At 36.6% G+C, this 25,305-nt stretch overlaps 1 protein-coding gene across 3 annotated transcripts in view; it reads left to right on the top strand.

Annotated features, from left to right (window-relative positions):
• Nucleotides 1-25,305, top strand: part of LOC148219729 (uncharacterized) — a 112,301-nt gene that overhangs the window by 52,874 nt on the left and 34,122 nt on the right. For all 3 annotated transcript variants that reach the window (XR_015799409.1, XR_015799408.1, XM_088156327.1), the window contains exons 5-6: nucleotides 6,127-6,298; nucleotides 7,224-7,322. Coding sequence is in view for 1 of the 3 variants with exons in the window: in XM_088156327.1 (XP_088012453.1) it covers nucleotides 6,127-6,298; nucleotides 7,224-7,322 (271 nt within the window). In the remaining 2 variants the exon portion in view is untranslated. The remainder of the gene's footprint in view (nucleotides 1-6,126; nucleotides 6,299-7,223; nucleotides 7,323-25,305) is intronic.

The raw sequence follows: 25,305 nt of genomic DNA, 5'->3' as shown, positions 1-25,305 counted from the left end.
ATATCCTATGGGTGGGTGAATTTCTTTGAAGAAATTCGAAGACTTTTATTCTGACGATAAACTACTATTTCTACTGCTCAGAGTTTCTCTGGAGCAAGGAGTACATATTAACCACCCAAGGACATTAGGCTCCCCTCTGTATATCGAGAAAACTTATCAGCCATTCAAGTGACCGCAAACAAAAAAAATTCAAAGATTGAAGTCAACACAGATTCCTACCAGCAGAGCTGTCAGTCATGCCTAGGGGAGGCTCAGCAGAATCCTTCACAGCTCAAATCCTTCACAGGTTTTACTGTGTGTCTCAGGAAGACCATTTTCTTAAGGTTTGTCTAAGATTTTGCAAGTGTTTCTTATGAATTGTCAGAAAAAAAAACAAAAAAAAAATAATTAAATACTGGGAGAAAGACTTTTGACTTCATAAGCTTTCCTTCCTTTTTCTGCCGTCTCCAATGATTCCTCATATTTGCTTGGATAACATATTACAATGGTGTCATTTCCAAAAAAGACCTCCATGCTTGTAAAGAGGCAGAAGACAGGGAGAAATAAAAGGTTGGTGAAATGTCTGCTGAAGAATACCTTTAGGAACAGGAATGCTCAAGAAAGATGTCACAGAGGGAATAAATAAAGCATAGGCACAGAAACTGATGTGTAGGTATAGTCTAGGTAAGTTCTAGAATTTCCTTTCTACATCCCACGCTATTCTCACTACCCAATAGGAAAAAACCTAGAATTTAATGTTACTAATCATAGCTCCATTTCTTCATCCCTCACTGAATATGTTCCCTATATTTTTTTGCACCCATTGATGAGATTGCATCAGAGAAAACATTCTCAGTCTCCTAAGGCAAGAAAGTAATCTCTGAAAGGATGAGTAACACATTTGGGAGAGACAGAAAATGCTTTAGGCTCTTAAGCCATTTGGAGGACCTGTGTGAAGGACCATAGCAATTTCTCTGGGAAATGCTTTTGTTTTCAATTTCAGTTTTTCTAAGCAAGCGTGTGTGATTTCACACAATATTCTGTAAGTTGATACACTACTGAGGTTTTAAATAACAGCAGAAATGTGTTTAATACAATACAGGTGTTGTTAATTAAAGCCCAAGAAATATCTTTTAAAAACTATGTTTAAAAAAAAATAGAGCTTGTAACTGGAAGAAAATAGCAATTGTTAGGCTACATCTGGAATGGTGGAGGAATGGGGAAAGGGAAGGGCAAACAAATAGCAATTTGCTATCACTCCTTGGGAAATTCCTGTGTACTTCCTTCTTTGAATGTCTGTTCCCTTACCATGGCCTGTTTTTTCTCTGGTAACACTTTTCCCCTCCAAACCTATTGACCAGCTTCCCATCAGCTCATGCAGAAGGATCCTTCATGGCAGAGTGTCCATTTTTGGAACAAGTTGTGCAGAATGATTGCAGGCTCACCATCCATGGATGTCTTCCACATTTACAGTGAGACCAGGCTACATCACGTCTGGTTTAGTTTTGGCTACCATCCTGCTTCAATACTGAGATTGGATTAGATGACAGAGATCTAGCCAATATTTCTATGATTCCATGAAATAACAAAGCATATTTTCTGAGAGATTTCTTTAGGAAGAGATTTTGCTCTTTGGAATTCTCCACATTGGATAAACTCCCTTTGGCCAAGGACAATGTCTCTCAAATAATGTGATAAAACATCCACCAGAACCAATACACTTTGGAAAACACTTTTCGGCATAAGCTTACACCTTCTGTTCTGAACAAAGTACTGGAAAAAAAGAAGACATTCTATCCAGTTCTATTACAATCTACTTTGTGATATTATTGCTTACCAGCTGTGCAACACTTTGGATAAGTCAATAATCATGGAAGAAAAAAAATGACCTTTTTTGTTTAAATTTTAAGCTAATCTCCAAATATGTCTTATTTTATTTCTTCACTTGAGGTTATAAAACAGGTTCTTTAGCTATCATGAAAAAAATCAAGATTTTGAGCTAAGAACTCAGATATAGTGGAAAGACTTTTACTCAGATTTTCCTTCCACAGAATGGCATTATTAATGCAAAAACTGAACTGAGAGGGAAACATGAAAATAACCTCACCATTTAGGTTTCATTAAAGAAAGTTTGTTCATCCTTGTGCAACCTTCTGCCAGATGCTGGAAGCAAAAAGGAATAAGTCAATCTGCCTGTGAGCCCCTTCAAACACTTCAGAAATATTGGCTCATTCCCCAAACAAATCACCCGATGGAAGGCTCTTGCTGGGGCAAATCTTTCATTGAGAAACAAATTTAGTGCTGAGCACTAAGGAAACTTTCTTAGGGGTGTAAAGAGGATACCAATTAATTTGTGAAAGAGAGCAGTTAAAAGATGAATGATCCTTTAATCAGATATCTTAGCTAAAGATTTCCTCTTTCTTAACAACTTGAAAACTACTCCCACTGGAGACCAGAATGTTGAGGCAAGAAGAGAAAGGAAAAGCTTTCTTAGCTTCCCATCAACTCCAAGCAGAATCTGCTGTGAAATACAGCCCCACGCTGCAGATACTCAGCTCTCTGTGAGTTTCACTTCACCTCAGTGGCATCTCTTTGTATCCAGACAGAGTATATGAAAGTAAAAGTTGATCATCCCTGCTTGCCTATAAAACCAGTTTCAAGAACAATTTGGATGAATTGGTTGTAGATTTGTCATTTGCTGCATTTTGATAGAGGAGAGGAAAATACTCTTAGTAACTACTTCTGTAATCTTGGGCAAAGCCTAAGCTGAGTTTATCCAGCTGCAGTTTTCCAGTGCTGACACGTTTGCAGGGCAGAGGTGCAGGTGACTGTCCCTCCATGGTTTGGGGAGCAGTGGTGTTTCTCCTGGTACGGGTTTAACAGCACTGTGATGAAACCACATCCTGCAGCAACACGTGCAGCATCTCTGCTCTTGGCTACGTGAAGACCTGCCAGGTGAAGCATTTCTATTAATCTCCAAAGTGTTAGTCTTGGGGTTTTTAAAGTAATTGACAGCAAATTCTACAGTATACAGTTAAAGTCCTTTACGTTTTAGAACTGTTTCTTACTTTCTGGAAGTCTAGTGCAACTCACTCTGCAAGACCTTACTACTTCAGTAAATCTGTATTATTTTAGGGAGAGAAAACATTGAACCCTGTGTCACACCATCAGATTCTTTTAACATCTTGTTAGCAAGCAACTGCAACTTGCTTTTCTGTAGAGATACTGCGTAATAGATGTCAGACTTAGTGAGGAAAATACTTAGAAAAAAGTAACTACAGAATAGTTGAATTCTCATAGCTAAAATGATGAATTGTAGTAGCTGCAGTTTAAGATGTCTTGAGAGAGAAAAATGTTTTCTAAAGGAATGATTTTATGTCAAGTTTTAGTTACTAAAGTGAAAATATTTAATTTTGCAGTCTGAGTCAAATGCAAAATAAAAGAAATCAATGCAATAAAGTTAGTAACACTGATTCTATGTCTCTCTTATTGAACAACTGAAAAGCAGATGTGCTCTGATTAAGTGTACAAATATAGAAATATATTGATTACAGGAGTTAAGCTCCTTGAAGTGTTTCCTGAAAGAGACTTCTATGTCTTTGAGGAGTAAAAGGTCTTACTAACCTTTCCATTTACACAATGTTTCAGGACTTCACATCTCAATAAATAACAGATGCTTATTGACTTCTTTATAAACTGCCAGCAAACCTGGGTGATATTATGTTGAACACTATCCACAGAAATATATAGAATCATAATTTGATTCCAGCTCATGGGTGTAAATCTTGTTAACAGCTGGACACGGAAGCAGAAGAGCGAAACACCTTCATTTGCATAAAATCTCACCCTTGGGACTCTTTCCAAGCTTGCAATCTCTTAAACTAGTATTCTGATTCACTTTCTTTCCTCTGTTCTGAAAAAATGAAATCAATGTTTATTTTTCTCTCAGGATCTCTTAAAATTGCTTTTTCTAGCACACATGAGACAGTCTCCACTCACACCCTAAGCTACACAAGTTGTTGCTTTGGCCTGTTCAGTATCAACAAGCACTTTATTCAAAGCTTATGCTGTCCTTTGTTTTCCTATCATAAGGCTTTTAAATTCCTTTCCTGTGAACATTGTGAAGAAATGCTTTCAAAAAAATAGAGTGTTATCAAAATCCATCTTTGTGGTCCTCATTTACTCTACATATAGGGAACACTACAATTTGGGCCAGCTCTTTAAAAAAATATTGTAGGAAAAGCATATGTCCCCTCCCACATTCTCATACTTTCTCACAGAAATTCTGGTTGAAGCAGTCCTTAAGATAGCCTAGTTATCATAGAGATCCTTCACGTATTTGGCAATAGCTGGGGAATGAAAACTTATTTTTTAACCACTAGAATCCAGAGGACAGATCTTTCTGATTCACAGAAATAAATTCAAAAGGCATAAAAAGAATATTCTCATTGAGAGCATTTGTGAAAGGTTTTCTGTCCTCTGTAGGTGCTGGGAATGATTAAAAAGTGACTGAATCTACACCCAGTTTTAGGAGGAAAGAACACAGACAGGAAAGTAGAGATCCCTTATGTTCATACAGAACACAAACATGGAATATTCTAATGAACATATTTAGTGACTTTTAGTCTTTAACTGGTGATCATGCTTCCACAGGGTGACTTGCTCTGTCTTAAGATAAATGCATTAGCTGCATCTGGTCTGGCTTTCCTTTAAGGGTGTGAACTTCAGGTGTGTTGTGTGATGGCTTGAAAAACACTAATTTGTGTTCAAGTCTTACATGTGATCACACATTGTGTCTACAGAGACTGTGTGCTGTACAGTGTTAACAATTGTTTTCCTCCCCTCCTTGTAACCACAATGAAGTGCTAACAAGGAGCTCTCTGACAGTGCTGTGTAATGCCTAGATCAAATCTTTTTACAGCACAAGTCTTGTAATACAAGTTCAGAAGAAAATGTTTAATGTCATCCATTACAAGAGCATTAAACTTGCTCTAAATTATCATAAGTGGCAAATCAGAAGGCTAGACACAGCTTCTAATAGTTCTCTACTGGAAGTAAAGCTTGGCTCCAGCTAAGTGTAAAATACCAAATAATTCTACACCTCAATTGCATGCCACTCCAAATAACATTAAGCAAACCTTTCCAATCTAGTGCCTTCTAAAGCTAGCAGCAAACCAGGGTAGGACCAGCAAGATTAGATGAGAACAGTGGAAAATAATTAAATATTGTGATATATAAATATATTAAATATCTTTCTAATGGAAAGAACCTTCTTCATTTTCCAGACTTTTAAATTTTTATTTACTTTACTTTTTCAAACTGCTTAATAGAACTTGAAGTTATTTGTATTTTTTATTTTCTTTCCCAAAAAGGTTTATGTAAACCTGTAACCTGTACCTGTAAACGAACTTATGTTCGTCTCTTACCTGCAGAAGTGAAGAGAATATCCAAGAAGCATTAGTGGAGCTTTCCTCTCAAAACAACATAATCAATGGTTTTTAATCAATAAAAGGATCAGCAGACTGCTATCACACATTAACAGAAGTTAGAATATCCATGGTGGTTTTGGCCCAGATACTGTAGTTTGCCTATATTTACTGAAAATCACTGTGAATTACTTGAGCTGATTCTTAATATTTAAGCAAAGTATTATAAAAACATGAGGGGCAGTCTGGTGGTCTTGGTCTGACTAAAGCACTTTTGAACAATCTAAGGCTCGAATACAAAACAGTTCAATGCAAACATTTTGGAATGCATTTTGAGAAAATAGCCAATATTTAAAAAATAAATTGTGCTTCTCCTTCATAGTGACCTACTTCAAGAAAAAGTAATTACAAGAAAGAAAAAAGTCAAATATTTTCTAAAATGCAGCCTCTTTTTAAGAATCTCAAGTTAGATCTAGAAAGCAACAGGTTCCCAAAGTCACTGTCATTTATCAGCCCTGAAAATATAAAGGACAAATCTATAAGTTGTATGTGTTTTGTAGGACTGAAAATTAAATTTAGTTCTTTTATGTTATTTGGAAGCAATAATTCAAATAATCAGAAACACATATTCTCTATTCAAAACGCATTTTAATTGATTTTCCTTTTCATCATTACACAAACATTTAAACATTCCTTCGTTTTTGTTTTTTTTTTTCCCAAGAGTGGAAGAATTCATGGAAGAATTAATTTTCTTGCTCAGAAGAGCAAGAAAGCATATCAACTTGACTTTAAAGATATGAGAAGATCCCTTGAAGCCAGTGATGTCTTTGTGCTTATGAACCTAGCTAAATGGCTGCATCAGTTTTTTTACACTGAGTTATTTATGTTTCTGGGTAAGTGTTATCTGGAAGAAGTAAAAGTAATTAAAGTTTATGTAAAATATAATAAAACAGATTCCTAATAGAATAGTTTATCTACTTGTCCTTTGCTTTTACGTTTTAAATATTGATGCATGATATTTTAATTCTTCGTTTGTTTTGAGTGTATTTTGGATTTATTAATCTTTTGGTTACTGACATTTGTTCATGTTCTCAATGCTGACTCTCCAGGCATTAAAAATAGAAATAACTCAGCAAGATATTGTTTGGTCTCATCATAGAACTTTTATTCTTTTGGAAAGTTTCATCACACTTCAGAAAAGTTTTACTGCCAAATATCACTGGGCACAATATTGATTTATACATATAGAATTCTATGTGTTTTGATTTTTCTTAAGCTTTGTTTTTCCCAAACAGCTGCTGCCTTCCAGATATGATAAGGAACACTTAATATTTTTTAGTTTTTAGTTTGTCATGGATATTTAGACAGTACTAATGCAGCAGACATTTATTCTTATGGTTCATTTTGCTAATATGTATAGTACATTGAAGTAAAAGGAATGGTTTCTCCCAACTTAGTCCAAAATGTGGATCTTTGTAAGAATGAAGAACTTAAAGTTCCTTTAACACTTTTTTGTAATGAAAATTCTTAGACCCATGCTTTTGATATTATTCAATGGGGATACTCTTCATGCTGCAAACTGCTACTTCTGCCAATATTATTCGCATATGATACTGCTATTCATACCTGTAAAATTATGGAGAAGATTATTGTGGGGGGCATTGAAAAACACCTGAAGGACAATGCAGTCATTGGTCACAGCCAGCATAGCTTCATGAGAGGAGAGTCCTGCTTGTCAAACCTAAATTACTCTTATGACAGGGTAAACTACCTAGTTTATCAAGAGAAGCCAGTAGGTGCAATCTTTTTGGATTTCAGTGAAGTTTCCAATGCAGTCTCTCCCAGTATCCTTCTGGATGAATGTACTTCGAAGTCTTTGGGACCAGATTTACTGTGGAAACTGGTTGAAGAAAGGAGGTAAGTAATCCATGATATCCTTGGGACCCAAGAATGAAAACCTATTGCCACCTACTCCAAGCAAGCTGAAACAACCTTAAATCTGTTTTTAAGTGCTGCAGTGGCTTGGGGAGTCCAATCCTAAGTCCACCATGGTAGGCATCACCCCATGGCATCTGTGAAGACATCACAGGTGGGAATGGCAGAGCAACACTGGCTTAGGTCTGACAGCAGGGTACAGCAAGCAGAGAATATTGCAGCAAAAGGATAAAGCAATGAGGGGATTGAACCTAATGTGCAGGTAACCCATGTCCATTAGGGGTATTTAAACTAAAACTGTTGCCAAGACACTTAATGTAGTGAGGAACTTCATAAGTAAATCTTAGTACAAATATTTTCAGCTTTCCCCTAATTATTCTCTTCCTTCTTCTGCCATGGAATTCCCTCTATCGTCAAACTTTTAAAGTAATTTTAATGTAAGCAATTTTGCTTCTCAAAAGAAGCCAGGTTCCCTGGGAACAGGCTCAAGCTTTTCATAAATGAATTTGCCTCTTTAGCTGCTAGAAACACATTTTATGGTATTGCAGCATTTTAACCTACCACTCTCGATTTTATTCCTCATTCACAGGCTACAGAAAACCTTTCTGAGACTGAAATCTTAAATGCTTCCTGTTCCATTCTTAATCCTTGTAGAAGGTTTATTTTTTTCCATGTAGCCTTCTTAGAATGATTTTATGCAGAATTCTATCACAGTAGTATCCAAGGGAAATTTATCTGAACGTAAAATTTTCAAATGACCTCTGAAGACATGCCAAATAGAGGTCTTGGACTTTGTTCCTCAGTAGATTGTCCTTTGGTATTAAATCTCTTTTAAAAGGGCAACAGTGCTTGTCACATACACTATTAGGGATTGAAAAAAAGAACAAGAATAATTCAGATTATGGCCAGTTAATATCTAATATAATGATTCTGAGAAGAAGAAAAACCTTATTTCATGTGATATATGCAATATATCCAGTTTCATTTTTGCAAAATTACCCCATACACAGCTCATGGAGCAAATCTCTTAATACAGAGGGCTCCTAAAGGACCTTTTGTTCCCATTATATTTCCACTGAAGTTGCAGGGATATGTGATATTAGTAAATTTGTTTTCTACTTCCGTCAAAGTGACAAGTTCATTGCTTTAGCTTCAAGACATATTGTTTGGCTTTGTTTAACTATGCACTTCATCTACTGTATGTGCAATTCCTGTTCCAGAGAGCTGCTCATTGGGACTCTGAACTGTCCTCCACAAAACAAGCAGTCCCTAGGCTTTCCCAAGGGCCTCAAAGACAAGTGAGGTTTGCTTCTGTCCCTGCTCAGGAGGCATTGATAGCCCTGATCATTCTAATACATTGAATGAGAGTGAGATCCTCACACAGTTCTTAGTGTATCCTGTCCTTCCTCATTGGACGTGTTGTTCTTTGCATATTTTGAAATCCAATTTAAAAAGAAAGCTTCAATCATTCTACTCATGCTGCAATATTTAACATGAACGTGCCTTCTTCCTCCTTTTCTTACATACCAAAATTTCATCCCCAATAGTGTACAAAAACTTTCCACCTTTCAATTTTGTTGGTTTGTCCTTAGCCTCTGAGCTAACAAGCTCTTTACCACACAGTCCCAGATTTTGCTGTGATTTTACTTTCCTTATCATATGTGTATCTGTCCTACAGATTTGCTCACAGCCTTTCCTTACAGTTCTGCAATTTTCTCAGCTATGCAAGCCAGGGTTCTGCCCATAGCAGATTCATACAGACCTGAGCCAGGGACTCTGGAGCACCAGGAGGTCAGAGAGATGGTGAAAGGTTCTGGCTGGGTCAATTGTGGCAGAAAAAAGAGCTTGAAGGATGACAGCTGCTCTGGCCTCGCATTTTCACTCTCTTTCCCTCACCTCTCCAAGCATCTGCTTCTTAGTAATTATTCTCTTCTCTCAGGATTTCCAATCCAGTTAACTTCCTTGAACTTTGTTCCTTTGTTTCCTCAGACCTCTTGCTCCTACTCAGCTATGCTAACTTCCCATTTAGAGTCCTTGGCTGCTTCAGTGCACTGTTTTGTACTCAATAGCCTTCCAAACAGGTGAAAAGGGAGGCAAATGGGGGTGAAAATATGATCTGCCTACACAAGGAAGATAAACATGACTGTATTCATTAAAGGAATGGGAAAAGAGGGTGAGCAAGAATGAAGTGGAACAAAAGCAGTACTTGAGTAATTTATGAGCCCAAATAACTACCAAAGAATAAAAACCTCACCAAAAAATGGCATAGTAGCAAATAGAATGGGATGTTCTAAAATGCAGTAACTCTGTTGACAGCAATAAACAGAAGGATATCATTCACTGAAAGTTTTAAATGAACCATTCAAATTAAGAAGGAAGAAGAGAGAGGATTAGAGTGATTAATTTTTAAGAAGCAGCTAGGGAATATGATGCAACTAATCCAAAACTGAACCAGTGTTAAGAAAATGACATTTCTTTTGCCTTTATTACTTCATTATACTTCTGGTTTCACTTGAGTCTAAAGGGCAGAAGGATCAAAAGATTTCTCTCTAATCTCTACAGATTTCTGCTTCTGCTAGAACTGAGGAAGTAGAAAACACTATTATGAAGGTTGTTCTAATGAGGCTCACATCTATACAGTAATTCTAAATCTGTTTAGATGCATCCACTTTTGAAAGGTCAGTTGTAGCTTTTGTCACTACCTCTTCACTTTAGCACACAAAAGGGAATTCTCTCTGCTGCCTTTACCCCATTTTTCCCAAGATCACATGAAAATCTCAAAGCCAAGGAGAATTCTCTCTATTTATCAGAGAGAATTTATAATCCTGAAATCAAAGTGATGAGTGAAAGGAGCTGAAAACTGTCTGTATGCCTTCTTTCCAATATATGTACTGCAGTAATTGCTTTTCATACAAGCTAAATCTCAAAACAAAACAGGGTCTAAATAGGAAGTATGATGTTTAATTATTTTGTTTCCCATCATGACCCTCCAAATCCATTTTCAATAGTGTGAAGTAATAATCAGCAGCCATACTTTTGATATGAAAATACTGGAAAATACCACAAGTTATCTGTGACCATTAAGTAGTAAACTTGCACGTGATGCCTGGCACTTGTCTGCACGTTCCAACCCTCTATCACAATAAATGCTGTTTCACTGCTTTGAAAATGTTTCAAAACAGCCTTATGTTTTGTGAGGCAGGGAGGCTTAGAGGTCTGAATTCTTGAATGGGGATGAAAATCCCAATGAAAGTGTGTGGATGCTGCAGCCCAGTAACTGGGATCTTTCTTTATCTGAGGAGCTCTAAGACGTATTTCTCTAAAGATTGTATTTTGTCAGTTTTTTCATTTTAACAGATCAAGGAGGTGACTCATAACTAAGCTGTGCTGAATTGTTTTCTTTCACGTGCTTCAATCCAGACTGGAATGAAAGGACCCTTGAATTTCCTCCATGAAGTCTGACACAAAAAACAAGAATTATATTCTTTTAAAAATTTAGTAGTTCTATTTTAGACCAAACCACTGAGGGGAAAAGGGTCAAAGAGAACTTCCAAGGATACTAGCAGCAAAGACTTTATCTGAAAATTCAGAAACCCACGACCACATCCCTGATTCTAACCAGTTTATTTGAAGCTGAAATTCCATGCTAAGCACAAATGGCAAAGCCAGCAAGATTACTTTTTTAGATTAAAACATTTTCTTTCTGAAATACACTTTTATAAATTGTCATTTTCTTCATGTGGCATACTACCATTGCATTTTTTATCTGCTCAATCAGAGTTCAAGCGTTAGGGATTGATATCTCTTGTGATCTGGGGTCTTGTTCCACTGTAGAATCTTTGTAATTATTTTTTCCTGTATTGTTAATGTTATAATTCATCATGAAATTTCTGTTGTATCTTAAGTTTTTCAGTTGCTTTAGACTATCTAGCATCTGTCTGCACATCTTCTAAGAGCTGCACTGCAGGTGACCCAAGAAAAATAATTAAGATTTTTTTAAAGACACAGTAGTGTGTTTCTATGACTGTATTTTGAGAAATTAAATGTAAGTCTTAGAATCTGTAACCCAATCTTAGTTATGTTAAAGTTTGTGGAAATGCTGGGATAAACTTAAGTCATATCAGGACTTTTTTTCCAGTTTTCCACTATGAATACTTCAAAACAGTAATTGAAAATAATCTTTCCATTATAATTATTAAAACACTCACTATTCTTGCTAAAAATTTCCATCAAGCTCACCACTTTACTCACAGAGAGCAAACATGAACATAGAAAAATTAATCACACTTTATCAGTCACTCTAACTAAAAAAATATTAACTTTTTCTTCTAAATTGTGCTTGAGTTAGTCTTCCTACAGAGTTCAACAGGTTTTGGATCCACCAAAAATATTAGGAATTTTCCTCTGAAGAAATTAAAATTTTAATTAATTAACATTTCTAATAATAATTTTACTTTAAAAATACTAGTTAGCTGTAAGCTATATAATTACATCAAATACACACCAAATTTTAGCTCTAAAAACCTTAAAATTCAAACATCTGTCTTCTCTATTATTTTGACAATTAACTAGACAGGAAAAGGGAGAGTGAAAAGAAAGAGCAAGGGCTGCTTTCTGTGCAGAGATCCACAGCAGAACTGCCCAAAGACCTTGGATCAAAGTCCTGAGTCTGGCTTAGGGTAGCCTGATGGCTCATGAGCCCTGAAGGTCCAGCAGGAGTTTGTTTTAGTGCAGTGTTCCAGGCAGAGGTGCCAAGTGGTCAGTCACGGGTGTGTGTTTCACTGTGCCTGCTTCACTGCCCACTTGTCACCAGAGGACCTTGCTGCCAGGGACACTGTGTGCCATGTGCCACACAACTGCTCACTATTCCTTTTTACTAAGCATAAATCTAATTGGTAAGGCTGCAACAGGAAAATCCATTAGGTAATGGGTTGAGCAGCATCAGAGCCATCAGTATCTGAGGGACAGAAAAAGGGGAGAAAAGAGAAGGCCAGATATGGATGGAAAAAACAGAAGAAAATGGCAACAAAGTGGACAGCGAGAAGGAGGATCAGGAAATGCACACCTATGAGAGAGTGAGCCAGCTTCTCCTAGTTCCTAGAATCAGAAATGATGAGGTAAACGAAATGAGAGGAAATATTGAAGGAGTCAGTGAAAGTAAGAAGTCTAGGAAATATTCCCTGAAATGCTTACATCATCTGGAAGGTTACAACCCTGTAAAAATCACAGAAAGCATTTGAAGCTTGTCTATTAAGCACTTTCTGGAAATTTCTTGTCCTCTGTCTCAATTTACTGGTTTATTTATGCTTGGTTTCATCATAAAAACTGACAAGAACAATCGTACTGAGAGAGGGAAGTGGAAACTGCTGATTACATATTGAAGACAACATTTGAGATAATAGTATACTTTATAAATAAGCATAATATGTCTTCCTAGGTGAGAATTTCCTTGGCATGGTTATAGTCCAATTGATTTCCTGCTTTGAGATGAAAGATAAGACCTATGATGGATCAGAACTCTAAATTTTTCTGATTTGAGAGATTTGACTCCTTTGCCAGCCTCAGACTACATAGCTTAAACTTCATATCAATGCAATCTCCGTGAAAACTTTGGGAAACAACTCTGGCAATCATCAAATATATGCAGAGCTCACAACTGTGAACTTACAGCAGAGTCTGAGAAGCAAATCACATCTTAAATGTATGGGAAAAGCATGAAACATGTAGGTGTGAGGGTAGAAGCAGGATTTATGCTTTCTCTTTAGATAATTAGGGTTTCTGAAAATCAAGTTACTGCTCCTGTAAAAATATTTGCTGAGCCATTGGGTACACAAGCTGGGGTAGAAGAGGGTATTTACCAAAATGTGTATTTACCAACATGGTTATTCTCCACATTATCCTTTCTGCCTCAGCAGGAGAAGAAATACTTTTCAGAAGATGGTTCTGAGACAGACATAGTGAGTTGGGCTAAAATTAGCTTTTGGGATTATTGCCCTTCCTTTCACTATAATTTATCATTAAGGGATATTAGATTATGTGCATGGCCACCAATGTACCTACCTTTCAGGGGACACATTTATCCACTGAATTTTAATAGACTTTCAGGAAAATCTTTTCACAGAAAAGGTCAGAAAAAATTATTTCTAAGGTACAGAGTGAGAGTTTTGAAACAGGCACTGAGAACTCTATGGGGCAAGAAAAGCATCTACATTAGAAAACTAGATATTATACGATACAATAAAAAAAGATTTAAAGCCATTCTGGCTCTAGTCCCCTTACACATCTATCATATTTACTGATTCAAAGAACTTCAAATCAAGCAATCCAGCATTTTAGCTAAAGTTAAAAGTTTGTCTTTCTTCAAGGAACATACAGAATGGTAGAAAAAAACATTAAAATATTTTAAAATATCACATTTTAAATAGTGCTGAAACACAGGGCAGGCTAAATGGTTTAGAGAGAATAAAAAAAAAAAAAACCAGATTAAACTGAAGCTCATTGCTTTCACCTTAACATATCTCCCTTTTTTTCCCTGATGAAGTTACTTATAATGATCCTACCTGTCTGAAACTGGCAGCAAAAGGGTGTAGGTTTAGACTCACAGTTACACACTGATCTACCTTCTGTCCTTCGAGGCCATGTGGTTTTCTGAGGCATCCAGTGTGACTGCTGTGTGTTCCAGCCTGGAGATTGCTTCCTTTCTGTGGTGAAGACAATGTGCACCCTTCAGGCTACTGCTTCCCATTTTTTAAGAACTTAATTTAGATATACGCATTAGAAACTGTACATTTCAGAAAGTGCATAGTTACTGGAACAGAATTCACCCTAGAAATTGTTCATCACATTAACTGCAGGCCGCTTGCACAACTATGTACCAAAAATGTTTATAACTTACAGACTGAAGCACATTTCATGTAGAATAAATAAACACATAAGTGTAGCATCCAATGAGCAAACTCTTTATCCCACCTAAATAAAGTACTTCCACTTCCCCCCTTAAAGAAAGTAATAAAACCAAAATTAGAAAAAAAACATACTTCCAACCAAATACGGATTTTATCAAGATTACATTCTGTAAGACTTGATTCTCAACATTTTTTTAATTGAATCACCACTGTGGCTAAACAGAGTGATAGAGTATAAATCTAAAATTGATAAAATGTTGATACAATGAACACTGACATCCCAGACTCAGTACAATTTTTTCTTTATTTGCAAGGGCAGAAAGTAAAACATAAAATAATTTTAATGAATATAAATATAAATAAAGATAAAATAGACATAGGTAGGAAGAAAATCAGAGGTATAGCTGAAAAGAGATACCATATGCATAATGTGTCATATATGTCATGGATCATGAACCTTTGTCCAACAGAAGTTTTGGACAAACTAGAAAAAAAGTCAGTGGGCATATGTTGTGTGTTTTTCATTGGGCTGAAGTTGTGGAATAACAATTCCTCATCGTGTAGTGGGGGAGGGGACAGTGTGATCCAGGGACAAAGTTGGAGAGAACAGGAATTTTCACTCATTTGTCAAAAAACCCTTGCCACTTGTGTTCACATTGTCAAAAAAAGTTTGCAACGAGTTTCAGATATGAGGATTTTCCAACTGACCTGAAAACCAAAAGTTGCTAGTATACTCACCTCTTCACTTCCCACTCATTCTTTTCCTACTTTTTGTAATTCCTTCCATTTTCATGAGAGGAAACTTGCAGTTAGTGGGAGAAGACACAAGAGTCTGGAGCATCCTCTCACTCTGGACATGACTGGAAATGTCCCAGAAAATGCGTTGCATCTCCTAATAAGTTTTGTTTGTTTTTTAAGTTTTTTTTCTTTATTTTCTTTTTTTTAATTATTCTTTCCAATAGTCTGCTTATCCTTTTGCTAAGTAATAATAAGGCAATTAGTACATCATATTTCACATAATTTACAGATCAAACACCAAAAACCTGCAATTGTATGTCCTAGGGACAAATTCGGGTCAGGCAGGAGATGATGTATTTCTATTGACTATTCCAAAACTACAAATGCCAAATGAGACTCTGGATTTCACTCAACAGACTACCATTTTCAACTATTTATAATTTTTTTTCTTTTGTGTATGTCATAAATGTTTCACATTATGTCTCATTGCACACAGTTACCCTTCTGACCTTTTTCCTAATTAACAAGCATATATAAGCATATGTAGAGGAAAAACAAAAACATGAAGAAACTACTTAACAAGGGATAAAGCTTCATATCTCTGAAGACTGACCTCAGAAAATTTGTACTGGTCACCATATGGAATCACAAAATACTTCTATGAAACCAGTCATTTTGTTTGAGGTTTGGAAAAATTACATTTTTAATAAAAAAATGCAAGAATAGTTGCAAGAACAGTTTAGTGTATATCTAAAAATATAATTTTGATTAATATCTTTGTCTGAAGGCAAATACATAAAATTCATTAGTATTTTTCTCATTGCAGCTTCAGCAATCACTTCAAGGCCACTCATAAAACCTGAACAACATTTGTATTCTCTAAACACAGAGCATGTGCCAATGGCTTCACATGCACTGGTTTCCTTTCACAGCACCCCCCACCTGGTGATCTTGTTCCATTCTTTCAGAAATTTCCTGTCAATGTAGAATAATGCTCTTAAAAATCTCGATATTCCCTAATTTTGAAGATGCAGCCAATCAGGTGGACTCACGATTCTGGTTTCATGCTGATAAAGGAATTCAGAGTAGATTTACAATTGAAAATATGTCAAACTTGGTTTGTTTCTGTCAGAAGCTCGTTGTGCTTAAAGGCAGAAAAACAAACAACATCAACAAAACCCCCTAAGACAAACAAAAAAACCCTCAAACAAAAAAATTCCAAGCTACCCAGACGGTATATTTCTGATTTTGTGATATTCAGACAGAACCAAAGATCTCACACAGTCAATATGGTTTAGAACAGTGAAATGTGCAGAGAAAGGCGAGTATTCCAATTATCCAGTGATGTATGGAATGAGAGTAAAGATACTTATCATCAAGATTAAGGTTTAAAAATTTTTATTTTGACAGCATTTGTAAACATTCAGGAAAATCTGCATTAAAAATAATGTCAAATTCTGCTTTCAGGATAAATTACAAAGAAAAAGTTCACTATCACGGAAATTCATGCTGTAATTGCCAGATGAGTGCTAAATTCTATTAAATACCACAGTAAAATTTGGAAAGATGTCGAGCTCCTGACCACAAAAAACAGAACAAAGTTATATGTATAAAGAATTTCAAGAATCAGGTCAACATATATAATCAAGAGGACAGTGTCTTTACATTCATGAAAAAGTTGTTGCTTTTTTTTTTTAATTGAGTAGTTCTGATATTTTGGTGTATTCTAAATTACTCAGGTTTGATGATACTGGCAAAATAATTTCTAAGCACAAGAAATCCCCCCCTTCAAAGCCTTCATTTCAGTTGTTCTTGTGGAGAGATCCTTTATTCACATGTATAACATTTTATAATATGATACCTTTTCCCCAAGTGGCTAAACGGGCAAATAAACAAACAAAAAATCAAATTCTTTCTCAGTAGATAATGAGGAAACACTGAAGAAAAAAGGTTAAAAAACCAATTTTCTCTGGCAAAAATAGAATCTTCCAATTAAGATGGGAATCTTATTTCAAAATTAAAGATGGCATGTTACTGTCAAGAATAATTCTTCTGGAAATTACCTTTGGTTACAGGAAATCAATGAGATCTTTTTATTCATTACATTCTATTAGCTGTATGTTTATCTGTTATTTAGAAAAAAATACTAGGTCATTTATTCTGAACCCTCAGACAGCCTATTAATATGAGATTATTATAAATTAGCTTTAAAAATAAATTGGAAAACATTTGCTTTCCTTCTGACAATTAAATGGGATCACACTTTGTTTGGTGTTTGGCATTTCCTTCCTCCTCTACAGTTATTTTGGTCACCTGCAGCCCTCCTCTGGATGTTGTTATCCACAATCTATGTGAGAAAATAATTTCTTTGTATTTCAGATTTGGGGAGAAATATGGCATCCAGCAATGCTGTGCTCACAGAGACATGGAGGGGCTCTTCTGCTGGAGACTGGGGGCAACATTAGTTATCATTTCTGCACAAACCATCTGCAAGTGTTACACTTACTAATGGTAGTAGAAGTTGAATATGTGCTGACCGCTGCAGCACTGGATGACTTCAGCTGAGCAGCTGAATGGATTTTTCCCCTTTAATGTGCTGCAGAGCCCAGTTTTCACCAGAATACACACACATGCAAGACTCCACTGACAAAAATGCAAACTGGTGTTACACTGCAGGAAAAGTCACATTCAAAGCAGAAGGAGAAATATCAAACAGCTTGCTAGGGACAAAATGAAAGGAGGAGTGTTTAGTGCAGCAATAAATAACTCTGATCTCAATACGACCTCCTTGTGAAGTCAATGCCAATGTTTACTGATGTTTTACCCAGAACTCCAAGGGCAATCTCTCTAAGTTTAAATGAAATTTAAGAGCACCTGCAAAGGCAAATACCCATGGAATGACTTTTTCCAGCCTTCTTCTTGGTAGCTCTTCTGCTATCATAGAATTGCTATATTACCCTATACTTGCCAGGGTCTGTTAATTCTTTCATTAGTGCAAGGACATTTCTGTCAAAGAAACATGGTATTATAAAGTTCACTGCACTTCAGACTCACTCTGTGGACTACAGCAGTGAAGTTAAACCCAAATATCTGGCAGCTGTATTTCCACATCACACAGAATGAGATCTTTATTATTCAAGATGTCTTTTGGTCCAATTTAGAGGCTGGGAATAGTCCAAGAGAGGAAAGTATAGTAACACTTCTAAGTGACCTCTGGAGCTGGACAAGTTCAGGATGTTCTCATTCACCTCAGACAAGATAAAAAGACAAGGCTTCATTGAAATGTCAGCTCCTGAGTCTTGTAATATGGGTTGGCAAGGATGGTCAGCCCTGTAAGATGGGGCACATCTGTTTTTCAATAGACTCTGAAGTCCTGTTTTGAAAGGTCTTCACAGAAGGGCTTGTCTAAGCTTTTGGCTGCTTCCTGCTAGCTCATGGACCAGGATTTCCTTCCCCTAAGTCTGCAAAGGGGGAGAGGAAGAGATGTGGCATGTCTGGACCTCATCTCAGAGATGAGCAAGATGAGAACATTCATGCCCAGAGCAGGATATTTTTAAAGAGGATTATTGCACCAAATCAATGGAGTTTTCTGATTGTTTGGTTTGCTTTCAGGTCTCTTATACTACATGATGGAAAAATTATAACCTAGTTAAACAGGAAGTTTGTTTAAATAATTTTTTAATAGATTATGTAAAAAGCTTCACCAAGACTTCACTAGAAAACTTTGCTATCTTAGAGAAATCTTGTAAATAAGTTTATTTTCAGGCTTTCATTTTAAAAGCCACAGGCAGAATCTTTCTTTCACCCTTGTTCATCTTAAAATCTTTTTGGCATAAGAAAATTGAGCTTCAATCTTAAAGCTATGCCATTACCTCTCCTTTTAAAAGGAAACTTGCAGCCACTTTTGCATTAAGCACCAGTGGCTACCATTTGCTTTTATAGACCTGAATTGGATCAAGTATATTTCTTTATTTTGTCCCTTAAACTTTTTCATTGGCAAGATGCAAGCGATTGCTTTTTGACTGTGTAACTTTTCCCTCGGGGACTGTACTTCTATTGACCGGAACATCTATAACTTCTCACAGCAGAAGGTCTTTCTTCTCTCTTCAAGGCTGTTGTTTAGGTATGTCCCAAACCAGGTGGAGCATATCAACTTCCCTGGCTCTTCCAGGCAGTTGTACACATTTCCTCTCTTCCAACCCATCCCAACCAGCCTTGCTGTACACAGTACAGCCATACAACCTCCATCCCATGGGCACATCGTCGCATGCATGGCCTTCTCAAGTCACACATGGCAGTGACTTGCCTTCCTTCCTCCTGCATTTCCCCTCCCCACTGAGAGCTACATGGATTTCTGGTTAGTTTAGACACGATGGTTTGGGTGGAGTTTACATTATGATCACTACTTTGAAAAAGAAAGGAGCCTGGTGGTATTTTTCAGGCAACCCAAATACTCTTCTTGTGCACATTGCTCCAAACGACTTCTGGCAGCTCATTTATGTGTCACTAAAACCATGCACTTCTCAGTCAGTTATAAAGTTACTTATTGGAGAAGGAGCAAGCTGCCTCTTTCCCTCTACTTGTCAAGTAATTTATGGGGTTTCTGTTCAAAAAATCAAGCATGAACAGACATCTCTAGAGATGTTCAAGGAGTCAACATTTGCCCCAAGTCTGTTCTAAAGGGAGTCATGAAGGTAGCAGATAACACAGAAAGACAAATATATTTGTGCATAGGGAAAGATACTAGGATAGTATCCCCTCACTCCTTCCTTTTTTTTTTTTTTTTTTTGGTTTGGTGTTTTTTGGTTGGTTGGTTTTGGTTTTTGATTTTTGTTTTAAATAGTAAAACAGAAAATTTTTTGTGTTTTGGTTTGTAGGGTTTGCTGGTATTTTTTTTTTGCTTATGGGGGGTTTTCTGTTACGTAATATATAGTTGTTCACTGCTGAATTTTGGCCCAACAAGTTCCACATTGAAAAATGTCATTTAAAGTGTAAAAACTCTGAGACAGAGGCTTGAAATAGAGCACTTGATCTCTGGGATTGGGAGCTAGGAAAATGGATGGATAAGGGAATCACGTTCCCCAGCTGATGGAGGAAAATTAAATACAATTCAATTTTTTATTTACAATGCTTCCTTTTCACACCAACTAACATACATCAACACAGAAAGTCATTTATCATTCTCAGAAAAACAAGGAAAAGTTAATACTGAGGTGGCATAGTCTATAAACAGTGCCTGTAGGAGATGTGCAGGTTGCTCTTTTTTGGATTTTGTATCTCAAAAGTGAAACTAGATGTTTCCAACTGTTGTTGTATAGTAAAGGTGCAAAAAAATAAGCCAAGAGTGTCTTCAGAGACTTGTAAAGCACTCTCTGAAAAGCAGAAAGAAAGGTTTCCTTTTTGATAGCTTTTATTCTGCAGCAGGCAATTAGTAAAGAAAAGGCACAGTCTACTCATGATTTTAAAGAGTCCCTGAAGAGCTTTGCATTGTCATGGCAGAGACCACGGAGATACAACACGACCTATGCTACGATAGTGCAGAGATTTTCTGTGTAAGAACCAGTGGGAAAATGAAGAAAACATGTCAAATGAAGACAGAGGAAAGAGAGAAAAATCTGCAGGAGATAAAGCAGAGGAGCAATCATTTAAACAATTTTGCAATTATCTACTGCAAAGCCTTAAAACAGAGAAAAGTTCTCTCATTTCTGTTCTAGAGAAATAGCAAAACAAATCACTGGAGTTTTAAGGCAGTATTCTTCTCACAGCCTGACCATGCTTGGGAGCAGTTTACCCATAAAAGCACTAGGATTTCTAATACTGCTGTAAATCAAAAAGGAGGAACACTCTTGTATTGCTTTGTATACTACTGTATACAGGTGCAAAAATATAGTGGCCCTGAAATAATCACTATATTTTTGTTCTTCATTTTTACTAAGCAATGATTTGCAATGCATGTTTCAGCTTTCCAAGAGTTAGGTCATGAACCTCTGCACACAATGCCATGCTATATTTTATTTCCTGTTGATAGCTGCTTTTTCAGGTGATCTCTTGTCCCTGATCCTGTCAAAAGCTCAGAGCAATTCTGCTTCAAATCACATCAACCTACAGATTTAAAAATACTGGATTAAAACAGTGTGCACACCTTATGAGGTGTTTGAGAATATATGTAGGTTTTATACATTTCTTGCTTAATTATTGTGTTACCTTTGGCTGGGATAGAGTTGGTTTTCTCCACAGTGTATTTATGTAGTATGAAGGTCGTTTCAGGACTTGTCCTGGACACAGTGTTGAAAACTCAGGCATGTTTTCCTTACTGCTGATCAGGGCTTGCACAGAGCCAAAGCCTTTTCTGCTCCTCACCCACCCCAGCAGCAAGTGGGCTGGGGTGCTCAAGGGCTGGGAGAGGACACAGCTGTGACAGCTGACCCCAAATTTCCCAAAGGAATATTCCAGACCCCATGGCATAGTCATGCTTAGCACATTAAACTGGGTGAAGAAGAGGGAAGAGGGGAGCATTGGGAATATTGGTGTTTGTCTTCCCAAGCTACCATCATGCATGGTGCTGCCCAGCTCTCCTGGAGATGGATGAGCATGTGCCTGCCCAGGGTAAGGGGTGAATGAACCCCTTTTACATTGATTGTGTGTGTGATTTTTGCTTTACCTATTAAACTTTCTCTGCATCTCAGACCATAAGCTTCTCACACTTTTCCAATTCTTTTCCCTGTCCCACAAAGACAAGCTTAGCTGCCAGCTAGGATTAAAAAACAGCATTACGTGTTATGAGGTCATGGTTCAGAAGCCTGTTGCAAATTAAAACAGAGAAAGAAAGAAATTTGGCCATCATCACATGTATTTTTCAGCATAAAAAACTGGTGCTAGATTAGCAATTTAATGTCAGTTTCAGTATAAACAATAGGAAGCCTCGAAGTTGTTTCAAAAACTTCAGTTTAGCTATCTTAATGAACAACAGCTGGAAGCTATAAATGGATTTCAGTTACTCTACCTGAGAATGCTTTTGTGTGTTGACAAATGTTTTTATTAATGCCACTCTGAGAAGAAGACCCAGAAAAAGGTGTGCTGCCTTACACTGTCTATTTCTATCTCTAACGGTTTTGGTTTTGTTGTTTTGGTTTTTTTTCCTTTCTTGGCTAGATGAAGTGTTTGTAGATTTAAATATTAAACTTTTCGGTTGAGAGCAGAAGGGCTGGCACGTTGATAACAGAATGCTATTTTTATACATAAAAAGCAGGATGGGGATGGGTAGAAGGAAGCTGAGGAGTGGCTTAGGTCTGAGGTGAACCTGCAGGATCTTAGCTCTGTCCAACAGATTGGGCACATCCCTGGCAACAAGATGCACATGTAAAAGCTTTAAATACCTAATGTCACTTGTATGGGTCCAGACTTCAGTATGAATAGAAGGAGAGGGCTGCAAGCAGTTGGCAGCCTCAGGTGGTACAGATGGATTACAATTTGCAATGAAAACAAAGAGACCCTAAATTTTCAGTATTAGATCATTTATCAAGAATGTTTGAATAAGTAAGCTCATGAAAGTAAGGAGGACAAAACCAGGGAGAAAAGGAACGAAATGAGTCTCAGCAAATGAAAATGCAAGTGAAGTATGTAAGCAGAAAATCTGTACAACTTTCCAATAATAATGATAAAAGAGAACAAAACAAGAAAAAGAGGAAAAAAACTAAACCAAACCAACCAACATGAACCATCAATGAACCAAAAAATACAACTCAAAAAAGCACCAAAATGTTCAAGAAAAACATTGTTTGCCACCAAGTTTTAAAGTCAAGTGTCATGCTGAAACAACACATAATATCATGTCCTTCATCCTCTGAAAAGAGTTATGAGACAGTCTTGTTTCTTTTTCCCACAGAGAAATAATTTATGTCTGCAGTATCAACAAGGAACCTGTATGTTTCAAAATTAATTCTTGTGCTTAACACATCAATTTTCAAGATGAAAACTAACTCTCTCTGAAATTACAACAGTGAAGTTAGAGAAAACCAGTTATATTCTATATCAGGGTACTCTCTCATCTTTCCCATAGTTCACTACTGAGTTAAAGTGACTATTATTAGAATTTCTAACATGCCCATCATTTAAATAAGCAGACATAATTTCTCAGTTCTGGGAATGCACATGTTCCTTTTGGTATGGAAGCCAGACAGTACTCCCACAGGGATTTAGCCTGAGTCAGTACTGTATCAGGCCGTACTCTTTAGAGGCACTAGATATAGTGACACTAAAAGTGAGGATACCTATGATGCCATCATTTCATCTTCTTTTAAACTTTTCCCAAGTCAAAATAACTACTTAGCTTATGAAAAACGAAGAGATGATAGGCAGTAACAGGTTGTCATTATTTTCTTGAAGGAAAGTGACTGGCATTAGCATGATGAAAAGTTAGGAGTGCTAATCATGAAGATGATTTGAATTACTGTCTATAATAAATCAACAGAAGGCATTGTCAAAAATGATCAAGCAAGATCATAAAAGTTTCTCTCAATTCAGATTTTACTGTTACATATACATTCTTTGAATAATCTGTGGCACAAAAGATAGGGTAGGAATATGGGGTCCAAAATTCTTTATAAAATAGCTTTATCTACACATTTTTCTAAACATAGCTGATGTAGCTGCTGACGAGTATCGTTTGACCTTGTGTTAACCATTGTTTGTTTCACAATAAGTTACATTACATAAGTTACAATTTCTTAATTTATTACCTTTCTTAACCATTGAAATAAAGTTGACATACTGAGTGTCTGAGATGAACCACTCTGCACTGCAGTAACCATCTATAACTTTTTATTGTCTTCATAAACATGATTTATAAGATTCACAAAGATATAAAACTATGGCAGCATACTACTTTTCTTGAATAACGAAATGCCAATTATTTCCTTTATTCCTCGTGGGAGAGAGTCACTATCATGCTGCTTAAGCTTACAATTCAAAACAAAATTGTTTGGGTTACATCTCAGAATTGATATTTTTTCAGAATTATTCCCTACTTCTATAAAACTATGCCATCATGAACTTATACAAAAAGCATATTTCTGGGGTTTATCCTTTTAAAAACAGCAAAGCAGCCCTCAGTTATTTTTCAAACAATCTTGCCTGATGGAAGTTAGTATGTGCTGATCTTTCTAATTCACCATGGTTTCACTATAAAATTGCCTGAAAAGATATTAACCTTAAGACTTCCAGTCTACCTCTGTCTCCATTATAAGCACACAAAAAATTTATTTTCTTAACCAAGCCAGTGAAGGGAAGTATTTGAACTTTGAAATTTACTTTCCTTTTTCATTCTTATTTCTGTCCCTGTACATTTTTCTCTACAAACAAACTTTCCTCATTTTATTTAGATACAACACACCTCTCAAATTTATATTTCCGCCAAATAATTAGATATTTACATTGGAAGAGAACCCTTCTTCTTATTTTTCATCCATCTTTCACGTTTTCCATCTTTGAGAAGCTCTTCCTGCTCTCATTCACCTCTCCATTTCCCAGTTTCTCTCTCTTTTGTTATTTTCCCCACTCTTTAATTCATGACTATCAAGGATCTATATTTCATTAAGTTACATCCTAGGTGTTCTGCTTATGTTCTAGACTGAATAAAAATAAAAGTCAAACCCAACACTATTTATCAGTCTCTTAAGAGAGAATTGGAACTGAGGTATTCTGAGACCTCAATCCTAATCTTTTTCTCACAGACTATATGTGAGGTTCTGAATCATGGGGGCATGTACCAGAAACATTCTCTCAGCTGTATTGCAGGACTCTGTGTTGGCAGATGTAGCAAATCAACCTGCTGCCATTTACCTAAGAGTAGGAGATGATCAAGGATGTTTGAAAAGCTGGTCCTTAGGTTGATTTCAAGAAGTCCTACCCTCGGCCAGAGCTCAATTCAGATGTGAATACAGGTGCTAACTCACTGTGAATGAGGTTCTGACATTTTGCTAGACGCCTCCACCTCGAACTTTCTATCATCTTGACAGCAGAATCTCATTTGCAGCAAAAGGATAAGAAAGACAAATCTGTGGCTTGACACCTTGTGGCATCTTTCTATGGGTGATGAATTTCTCTTACATGACAGGTTCAAAGTTACCAAGCAATGGATGGATGAGTGGCACAGTAACTTCAGGCTTGCTGAGAATGACAAGAATGCATCAAGTCATAAAAATCAAAAGCAGTGCGACACCTTTAGGAATGGGCTTTGCTATGTACTTAAGTAGAAGTGAATATATTTGATTTCTTAGGCAGTTAAATTCTGCCAAAAGTAACAGATCCACAGGAGACCATAA

The sequence above is a fragment of the Sturnus vulgaris genome, chromosome Z (assembly GCF_052056855.1).
Source record: "Sturnus vulgaris isolate bStuVul1 chromosome Z, bStuVul1.hap1, whole genome shotgun sequence".
NCBI classification, from domain to species: Eukaryota; Metazoa; Chordata; class Aves; order Passeriformes; family Sturnidae; genus Sturnus; species Sturnus vulgaris.
This window is presented reverse-complemented; position numbering and strand designations above follow the sequence as displayed.